Source organism: Zosterops lateralis (genome assembly GCF_965231275.1).
Source record: "Zosterops lateralis genome assembly, chromosome: 8".
In the NCBI taxonomy this organism is placed as follows: Eukaryota; Metazoa; Chordata; class Aves; order Passeriformes; family Zosteropidae; genus Zosterops; species Zosterops lateralis.
Window position 1 is genome coordinate 28,470,335 of NC_139768.1, and position 9,783 is coordinate 28,480,117.

General features: G+C 47.2%; 1 protein-coding gene across 1 annotated transcript; it reads left to right on the forward strand.

The window, feature by feature from the left end:
• Positions 1-3,954: 3,954 nt before the first annotated feature.
• Positions 3,955-9,110, forward strand: LOC310912066 (protein Mis18-alpha-like; the record flags this gene model as incomplete). The annotated part of the gene is made up of 6 exons (XM_083866278.1): positions 3,955-3,966; positions 4,633-5,107; positions 5,186-5,252; positions 5,906-6,028; positions 7,075-7,168; positions 7,855-9,110. 6 exons carry the CDS (start codon positions 3,955-3,957, stop codon positions 7,933-7,935), a joined length of 852 nt encoding a protein of 283 aa, XP_083722404.1. The 3' UTR covers positions 7,936-9,110.
• Between the last annotated feature and the right edge of the window lie 673 nt (positions 9,111-9,783).

The window sequence follows — 9,783 nt, forward strand, 5'->3', positions numbered from 1 at the left end:
AGGAGCCCTCTGAGATCACAGTGCCCAGACTGTCCCCTCGGTGCCAGCACTCTCCCGTGTCCCCAAGTGCCACATCCACACGGCTTTGATCCCTCCAGGGATGGGGCCTCCACCACTGCGCTGAGCAGCTGTGCCAGGGCTGGACAGCCTTTCCACTACAAGACCTCCCAATATCCAGACTAAACTTCCTTGGCTTTTTTCACCTTCAGTTTGTGCCCTGTATAGTGAATTTGGATGAGATTTTTTTGACAGGAGGATTCAGGTGTTTGAATACATGGGGAAAAAAGTAAAATGTGATCCATAGTTGCTGTCAAGTCCTACATCCTTAATTGCTGGCCATTCTGACAGTCAGGATTAAAAACTGTACTCATTAATTAGCAGGCAGGAAAATACATGGTGCTTGTGTTTTCTTTTGACAGGACTAATGTAGGTCTGGCCAGGCTGACTGAGTTCTTCAGCCCCCTCAGCTCTGTGCTGGAATATTGTGCTGCTGTTGTTGAGGATTCTAGGGAGAGGAGACTTTTCTTGGTCAATGACAACTCCTCTCCAACAGGGAGCTGCTGCTGCTGCTGCTGCTGCACGAGTGGAGCCTTGTCAGCAAAGACCTGCAGCTGCAGGAGGACCCGCAGGGCCTGGCTCAGAAGTGCTGAAACAAAGCACTGTTTGGTAAGGGCTAAACTGCTTCCAGGAGGGAATATTTTGTTGCAGCTGTTACAGACCAACAGGACAAGTGAGGTGAACTTCTCTGGAAATGAACACCTTTTGTCAGACTCATGTAGCTTGAGGGAGGAGGAAAGGAAATGGAAAGACATTTTTCAGGTCTTCCTTGTGGTGAATTCTAATCTTAACACAATTTGGAAGCTTTGAGAAAACACAGTTTAAGAAGGGAAAGAGCTTTAAAATGAAACTTAGTTGCAAATCTCATGTCAGGCTTTGAAAAATGGTATTCTTTAATGAAATCTTAAAAGAAAAAGCAGTGCCTGGAGGCTTTGTGCTCAAAGGTTTGAATCATTGAGTGTGGATGAGATTTGTAAGAGATGTGTAAGTAAAAACAATAAACACATAAAGAAAGCTAAAATTAAGTAGTTGACTTTTCTTGTTGTTACCATTTTTGAAGAAAGGAAAAAAATCTCAGGATTTGTGTGACTTCTTTGTGAACAAGAAGTGCAAGGAACCTGGGAGTGGGAGGTCTTAAAACAACACTGGTTTCCTGCAGCAGCAACTGCTTTTGGTGCACATTAAAGCTTCTGTAGGTTTGTTTAAATGTTCTGTATCAGTTAAGAAAGTATCACGTATTTAGGGGATACTGTAAAAGCTTTAGCTTTTCTGAAGTTTTTCTCACCCTTTAAAACTCCTCAGAAAGACCTGAAAGGAGTTTTTGGAGTGATGGCTGTGACTTACTCTGTGTGGGCTGTGTTGCTCCAGGCTTCAGGAGCTTCTCTCATCTCCAGGCTGGGTGATCCAGTTTGGAATAGGGTTCCAGCCTGGAGTCCCTGCGAGCTCCTGGAGCCCCTTGGAACAGGGCAAGCTCCATGAAGCTGCTAAAGGAGGCTGGTACTTACCATTGTAACAACTGAATCAACACAGCAGAGCACTTTACTTGCACAGTTTTGTACCTGGAAAATCCTTTGCAGTATCTGATGTTTGTTTCGATAGTGGTTTTCTTCTTACAGAAAATATTAAAGACAAGTACAAAGCTCAAGCCTCATCTCATCAGAAAAATCATCACTTGGGAAAAAGAACGAGGTGGAAGAAGATGACACTGCTGCAGATGTGGAAGTGTCTGAGCTGGAGAAGTGCAGAGAACACCTGAATTCCACACTTGCCCATTGTGGCCCTGTTTTCCCAGCACCGCCCTCCACACAGGGAGAGCAGGTGAACCTGGGGGCGAGGCAGTGGCTGTCACCTGTGCTGGTCACCGAGGGGCTGCTGAGATCCCTGGCCAGGCAGAGCCTCCTCAGGGAGCAGGACATGTCCCCACGCTGAGGTGGCCGCGGAACCACGTCCTGCCGGATCACTCACAAGCACATACGGGGTAATTTCCTCCGCAAAACTGTCAACAAATTTAAATTAAATTTAACAGAGGGTGAGCATCTTTTCTCAGAAGCCACAGTTTCCACAAATTTCAAGAAAACAGGCAGCTGAAGAAACAGAAATACCCTATCAATTGCCAGAGAGGGAAGTGCTATAACACCAATCCCACCTCTGTTATGCACCAGGTGACCCAAATGGTAGAAAAATGTTATTGAGGAGAAAACAGGGGAAAGGTTTATTCCTGATTTTTGGGTTTTGCTGCACAAGCCACATGCCAGAGATTTATACCTAGCTTAGCTAAGCAGTTTGAGGTCTCCCTGGTGGAATTTGGGGGTAATAATCTGCCCTAACTTTAAAATTAAGAGAATCAAAGGAGCTGCTCATAACTTGCCTGGTCCTAGCAGCACCAAATGTTGCTCTTAGAGAGCTAGATTTTCTGTATGGAAGGATGTGGATATTCACACTACTTTAAGGTGTGGTGCTCTAAGTTTGGAGGCAATAACCCTCGGCTGACCTGAGTGACCAGAAAAGCTTTTCTAGAAGTGGTGCAGAGTAAGTTTCTGCTCCTTTTTCCTACTGCTGTCCAAGCAAGGGAAGATATTCTGAAGGGCCATCACATTTTCCTGGAATATGTAATAATTTCACTGTAATAACCTTGGGAAAAACAATTTTAGTCTCTGAAACCACACCTGAACAGCTGCAGCCATCTTCAGTAAACTAAACAGCAATGAGTAAAGCCCATAACTTTGTTAATTAACTGAAGATATAACCACAGGCAGAGGCTTGACAGAAATCATGGGGAAGCACTGCCTACAGCATAAGTGACTCAACACACCCCACCTGCTCTCCCTTGGTCTTTGTCAGTCCATCCACCAGCCTTGGTTGATCCACTGTGACTCAGCTTCTCATTTTATCTTAGCAAAACCTAACCAGTGCAGTTACATTAGAAAACCCGACATTATTTGCTGTAAATAGTTACAAAAAGACACTGGTGTTTCACTGTGCAAAGCCAGGTGTAAAATGGAATGAGCTATTGCAAGATGAGTTCAGTGAATGCTACTTCATATCCTTTGAAAATAAACTGCAAAGCCCAGCAGAATCAGTTTCCACAGCAGCAAAGCATTTTCACGATAATAGATATTATTACTTTATTAGTTCAGCAGCACTAAATCCAAGGAGGAAAGGTAAAACAATATGATTGCAGCTTATTGTTCCTGGCTAGTGGAACATACATTTCCTTTACTAAAAGTCTGAATGTTTACCAGTTGCAATGTCAGCCTTGTCCCAAGATGAAAACACAATATTTTTATGAAAACCTCTACTCTTTCAGTGAACTTTGGTGACAGCAGCACACAGGCCACTAGCACCCCACAGTACAGATTTGCAAGTCATCAAATTTTCCCTTAGCAAATGACTCAAAATAAATTTGTCCTTGTAAACAAGAAGTAGTGTCAGCAGTGTTATAGCTTCAAATACTGTAAGATAAAGCCCAGAATGTGTGTTAGTAACCTGCCAGCCTGAAGGCAGACACCAATTCACACAAACCATGCACTGGCATGGACGCTATTGCAAGGAAACAAAACCATGTCAGCGAGACAAGCTATGCAACATTTTCCCTGTGCTAGATTAGCACCTACTACTCCACAATACTTACATTTATTAACCTTCAACTTGCTTCCATCTACTGGAATTGGATCTGTGTAATTCCAGTAATATTCATAATACCAGAAACATTCAGAGGAGTTTGTTCTGTTAGCCATGTCAGTGGTGCCTTTTGAGCCAACTGGGAACTCCGACCCACTGCTTTGCTTTCCTGTACTTCAGTGACCTCAGGAAGAGAATTGCACAGCTGATGCCTGCACCAGTCGCTCCGGGGTCCTGCAGCACAAGGACTGCCTTGGCACTGAAAACATAGCGGCGATGAGTATTAATGTATGGCAGAGATGTAAGAGCAGCCCTGAAAATGCAGTCCTCGCTTCTTGCTGGACACTTGGGTTATTTCTCAGCACGGTTTAAACTGAGATGAGTGTCCTGTAACCCAGGGACAGCGGGGACAAGTGCCAGCTGGGTCACAAACCCTTCTCAGAGCAGCACACCGTTCCTGGGAGCTCCTGAGAACACCTGGGCTGGAAAAACATTCCTGAATGTATCCGGATGGAAAGGGCTGGGATCGGGAGGGGCCACACCAGGAGTGACTGAGGGCACTATTCAGCCTGGAGGAGCCTCAGGGCAGAGCTCACCGGGGACTGCAGCTCTCCCGAGAGGCAGCTCCGGTCTGTGCTCCCTGGGACAGGGACGGGGCCCAGGGGACGGCTGGAGCTGTGTCCGGTTTATGTGCGCTGTCAGGGAAAGGCTGTTCCCCCAGAGGCTCCCACGGCACGGCCCCCGGGCTGCCCCAGCTCCGGGACAGCGCTGCCAGGGCTGCACGGAGGGGCACTGCTGGGGCGTCTGTGCAGCGCTGGGAGCTGGACTGGATCATCCTTTTGGCTCCCTTCCAGCTCCGGAGGTTCTCTGAATCAGGCGTGACTTGATAAAACGCTTCACGTAAAAAGCACGTTCTGAAGAACCAGACGCTCTATTCCGCCTCCACCCCCTAAGGCGCTCGGCAGGGCCGCGGGCGGGGCAGGCTCAGGCTCAGGCTCGGGCTCGGGCTCGGGCTCGGGCTCGGGCTCGGGCTCGGGCTCGGGCTCGGGCTCGGGCTCGGGCTCGGGCTCAGGTCAGGCTCAGGCTCAGGCTCAGGCTCAGGCTCGGCCGGGCCCGGAGCAGTTCCGGGGCGGTCCCGGGGCGGTGTCCGCCGTCACTGCCGCTTCCTCGGCGGGCCGTTCGAAGGCCATGTCGGGGCCCGCGGCCGGTTCCCCGGCGGGCGGGCGGGACACGCTGGAGCTGCGCTCGGAGCTGGAGCTGTGCCCGGAGCTGGAGCACTCGCTGTCGCTGCTGGAGCACCAGCGAGAGCGGCGGGCGGACGCGGCCCCCATGCCCATGGTGTTCATGTGCGCCGGCTGCAGGCGGCCCGTGGGCGACACCTCCAGCTGGGTGCTGAACGACGAGGAGAGCGGCTGCATCCTGCTGCGCAGTGAGTGCCGGCCCCGCCGCCCCCCGTGCCCCCGCGGGCCTCCCGCCATCCCTCCCTCCTCCCTCCCTCCCGCTGCAGGTGCGGCCCCCAGCGTCGCCGTGGACCCCGAGCGGAAGGTCTCCAAGCTCCCCGGAGAGTGCGGATGGTGAGGGCCGGTCCCGGCCGGACACAGCCCCGGGGGAGTCGGGGGTTCCCGGGGAAGGCCCCGAGGAGAAGCCGGTAAAGGGCCCGGAGTGCTCGTGTGGCCCCGAGAGCCCCCGGAACGTTGATTTGGGGGGGTCTGTGCAGGCCGCCTATGGCCTAAGGGAGAGGGATTTCTCACCGGGATATGTAGTGATGGACAAGGGGAACGGCCTTAGGACGAAGGGAGGCAGGTTTAGATTAAGTATCAGAAAGAAATTGTTCCCTGTGAGGGTGGGCAGGCCCTGGCACAGGGTGCCCAGAGCAGCTGTGGCTGCCCCTGGATCCCTGGCACTGCCCAAGGCCAGGCTGGACACTGGGGCTTGGAGCAGCCTGGGACAGTGGGAGGTGTCCCTGCCCAGGGTGGGGGGTGGAATGGGATGAGCTTTAAGGTCCCTCCACAATTTAGTGATTCTGATGGTCTTGCTGAGGTCAGTCAGCCTGAGGAGCTGTTGCAAATTCAGACTGAAAGATGAGTGCTCATAATTTACACTGCATAAAGCAAGAATGAATGCTTAAAAAATTCTAATGCATGATTTTATTTGTTTTTTAAAAAAGGCATGGGAATAGGCGCTTCCTTTTATTTTCTTCTGAATAAATGTTATTCCTTACTTACAGCATGGTAGAAACCCTATTCTGCTCTGGCTGCTCAAGGACACTTGGCAGCATCTACAGGTGCACCTCAAGGCATCTCGACTACAAGAGAGATTTGTTCTGTTTCAATATTGACTCTGTTGAAAGGTAAACACAGAATGTTTATGGGTCAGCCTGTCAGCTCCACTCCACTAACCAGGCATTGCACGGAGGGTGCTCCTGTCATATCTCTGGCAAGTCTGGAGATGGCTTTTTCTGCTGCTCTGTCCCAGAGTGGTTTCCTGTATTGCTGCTGTTGGCATTGTAGTGCTCAGTTGTGAGGAACATCATCTGTGTAGGGCAAATACTAGAAAACAAAGCAAAACAACCGTGTCTGTCTTTTGTATGAGAAACTGCATTCCAGCCAAGAAAATATCACCAGGCCCAGGGCACAGGAGGGTCCCTTCCCATTTGATCAGAAGAGTAGACAAACCAAGCACCAAAGAGGCCTGGCTGGAGCCTGTTAGGGGTCAGCATTATCAGCAGGAAGGGTGGCCAGAGGGGCTCAGGCAGGACTTGGGAGGGTCTGACCTGTACTGGCCACGTCTGCTCTGTCCTTGCTAAGGTGGGCAAAGGCAAATCTGACAACTGAGTGTGTGCTTGAGACTCTCACTCAGCTGTCTGAGAATCTGTGTAGAAAATGGAAGTGTGCTTGGGTTTAGTTTGGTGTATAGCACTTAAAAGTGGTCTTCAAATATTCTTCAATAACTGTTTCCTGAATTAAGGCTCCACGCAGAGTTCTTTGGTGCGAGCATTGTTCTCATAAACGGTTGTTGTTCATCTGGACTGCTATTAATGTCTCTGTTTTTTTCTGAAGTTGCCGTTTATTTTGATATATTGCTGTGGATGTTTACCCTCTTACTCTAGACAGTGGGTTTGGGATTTTTTTCTTCATTCCACAGCTATAATACTCTTTTTTTCCATGGCAGTAAAATTCTCTAAAGCACTAAGCTGGCTTCAGAATGACATTTTCTTGGAGCATAATGCTGCTTCTCCCAGCAAGCACTGCACTGTTCTTTGTGTCTTGGTGCAATTTTTCACGGTATCCTGTAGCCCCAGAATCCATGGCTGTCTCTCAGGGTTCTGAAGGAGTGCTGTATTTGGATTTTTGGCTTCAGAGTGGGAAGTGCATGATCTAAACTGTGGCATCTCAGCTATATTCTAGGAACCCTGGAAAAGCAAGCTCCTGTTGATGAGGAACCGCTAACTCTTGAAAGTCGAGCTGTCTTGCAAGAGGTGCTGCAAAGGGTGAGATTTAACCTTATATCATTGTTTGATTAAATCACCTCTGTGAAACCTTAATATGCTTCAACAGTTTCTGCAGGACAGCTGGTTTCACCCAGAGCAATTCAGTGCATTGTAACATGTACTGGACTGCTTCATGTAATTGGTATCTTGTGTTATACAAGGTCTTCAGCAACTTTTCCTTCAATTTTCATGGTAATTAGCATTTTGTGTTTATCAAGCACAGCATTAGGTTTCTATTTATGTCCCAGTAATTTGATATGCTGTTTCTAGTTAGTTCTGATTCAATTGCCCTGATCTTGATTGAACTTTGGGTCACGTTTCTTCTGCTTTTTGTGCAGATGGACTTAATGCTTTTCCTGTAACTTTGTATTGAAATATTAATCATGATAAATCAGGTTGATGTTTTGCTCTACTAAAATCTTGTGACTGCAAGTAGGAAGAGTTGGGAGCAAACAGTGTAAGGATGTTGACTGTGGAAGCTGAAGGTTGTCCAACAAAAGCTGAGTGTACGGCTGTGACACTTAGCAAGGCTGGAAAGAGTTCCTGTGTGGACAGTGAATGTTAGAATGAAATGAAAAGAATTGGTGATGTGAGATCAGATTTGAGCCCTTTCTGATGTCCACACATGCTCTTTGCCTTGTCAAATTCTGTGTGTAACCAAGTCTGTTTCCCTGGTTATTTTGCAGGTAGATACGATCCTCCAAGCTCTGGAGACAAGACTGACCACTGTTGAGTCAAGGGTGGCTGCTCTGCACAGGCAGGTCTGAGAGGAAACACCTGCTGAACTGCAGGAGAATGGCAAACATGAAACTTGGCCCCGTAATCCTCTTAGATCTGTGGGAACATTGCAAAGGCTGGGAAAGAGCTGAAAGCCGTGGGTGGCCGGTGCCACAGGGGAGCAGTGCTGACCAAGGCCATGTCCCAGCCAAGGAGCTCCTCTTGTGTCCCTTAAGAGGATACCCCAGGTTTTTTTGTTTTTTTTTTCTTAATAAAGACTTCTGAGCAGTAGATGCTGGTTTAATGTAAATATTTATTTAATTTTTTTATCTCTGAAAGCAAAGCATTTATCTCCTGACTTCCCTGCTATTCAGTATCTACTGAACTGGGTGTGCATTTTCCTGAGCTAATGAGAAACCTCCCTGTGATTCTGTAATTTCCAAAGGAGCAACATTAAGTCACTTTTCTGTTTCTCGTCTCCATAGCTTTAGCTTGACTTGTGCTCAAAGACAGGAATGACTCAAATAACTATATGTGGTGACTTGTTAGTTTGGTGGGGTTTTGCAAGTTCAGGGCTAAAATATGATATAAGAAAAGGCTTTTTTTGCAGCATTAGAGAAATGCTTTTGCATGAGGTGTTGAAGGTCAGTTGTTTTACAACTTTAAAGGGAGGGAAACCAAACCGTGCTCATGGCCACACTCCATTAAGCAAGGCTTGGTATGTATTTGAGCAATTAATGCAGCAGTTTTTTCATGTTAATACTGATATTTTGGTTGTGTTTGGCTATCTGTGCATTTGACTAATTGTCAGTGTTTCTTATACAGTATGAGTGTTCCACTTAGTGTTTTTCAATAAAAGCAAGCATTTGTGGTGTAAAGCAAAAATAATCTCAAAAAGTGGTTTGGGATTTGTTTGGGTTTTATTTTTTTGTTACCCAACACTACTTAGATTTACTACTGTGAGTTTTAAAGTTTTCTCCAAAAACTCATAATGGATTTCCCCATTCTGCCACACTGGTAGGCACTGTGTCTCTTAGAAAAGCTTCTCCCCTCCATCTTCACTGCCCTGTTTTGGTAGTGCTCCAGTTTAGCCTGTACTGATGGGTCTTAGATACTTTTCTGTTCAGGTAACTAAAGCATTTTGTTATTGACATATCTGCCAGAGGAGCTTCCATTACTCCAGTGTAAGTTGTGAGGCAGTTTCTGCTCTAACAAGTGTTTGAATGCTGCTCAACAGCAATAGACCTCATTCTGGGTGTTTGAAGGTGAGAGAAGAGATGGTCCATCCCAGAAGCCTGATTTTGGAATGCTTTAAGGAATTGGCCGAGCAGCTTTTACTTCTGGGGTTTCCATAGTCTGCCCGTGGCAGGTCCAGCCTGTGCTTCAACTTGGAGCCCTCAGTCTACAGGGAAAGGGACCTTTGAGGAAGTTCTTCCAGCTCTACTTAATGCTTTATGAATGATGATGATTTTCTGGAAGTAGGCTGTCATTCTGATCCAATTTCTTCTCTCTCCTTTGTGACTGTACCTGCTGAAAGGCTGAGGTGAGACCAAGATCTGCAAATCTCTGACTCTCCATGTCTTCCTGAGGCTGAAGCCATGTTTGCTGTCAATGATGACATTATGGAAGATGCTAAAGACTGAAAACTTTGGTTTTTTTCCCCTGAATCCCAAGACTCTGTCTGCAGCTGTGCCTCGTCCATCTCTTAAAAGAGTTTCTGGGTTTAGAAAGGTTTTTACATTCTTAAACATTTATCTGTAACTCGATTAAAAAGAATCATACTGTATCAATGTGGAGTTAATTACTCTGAGTTGGTTAATTAAAGCAAATCATTGATAAGGGTTTTGAGCAACCCTTGGATACCCTTGGAGACTGTTACCGTGTAAATACAGGGAATA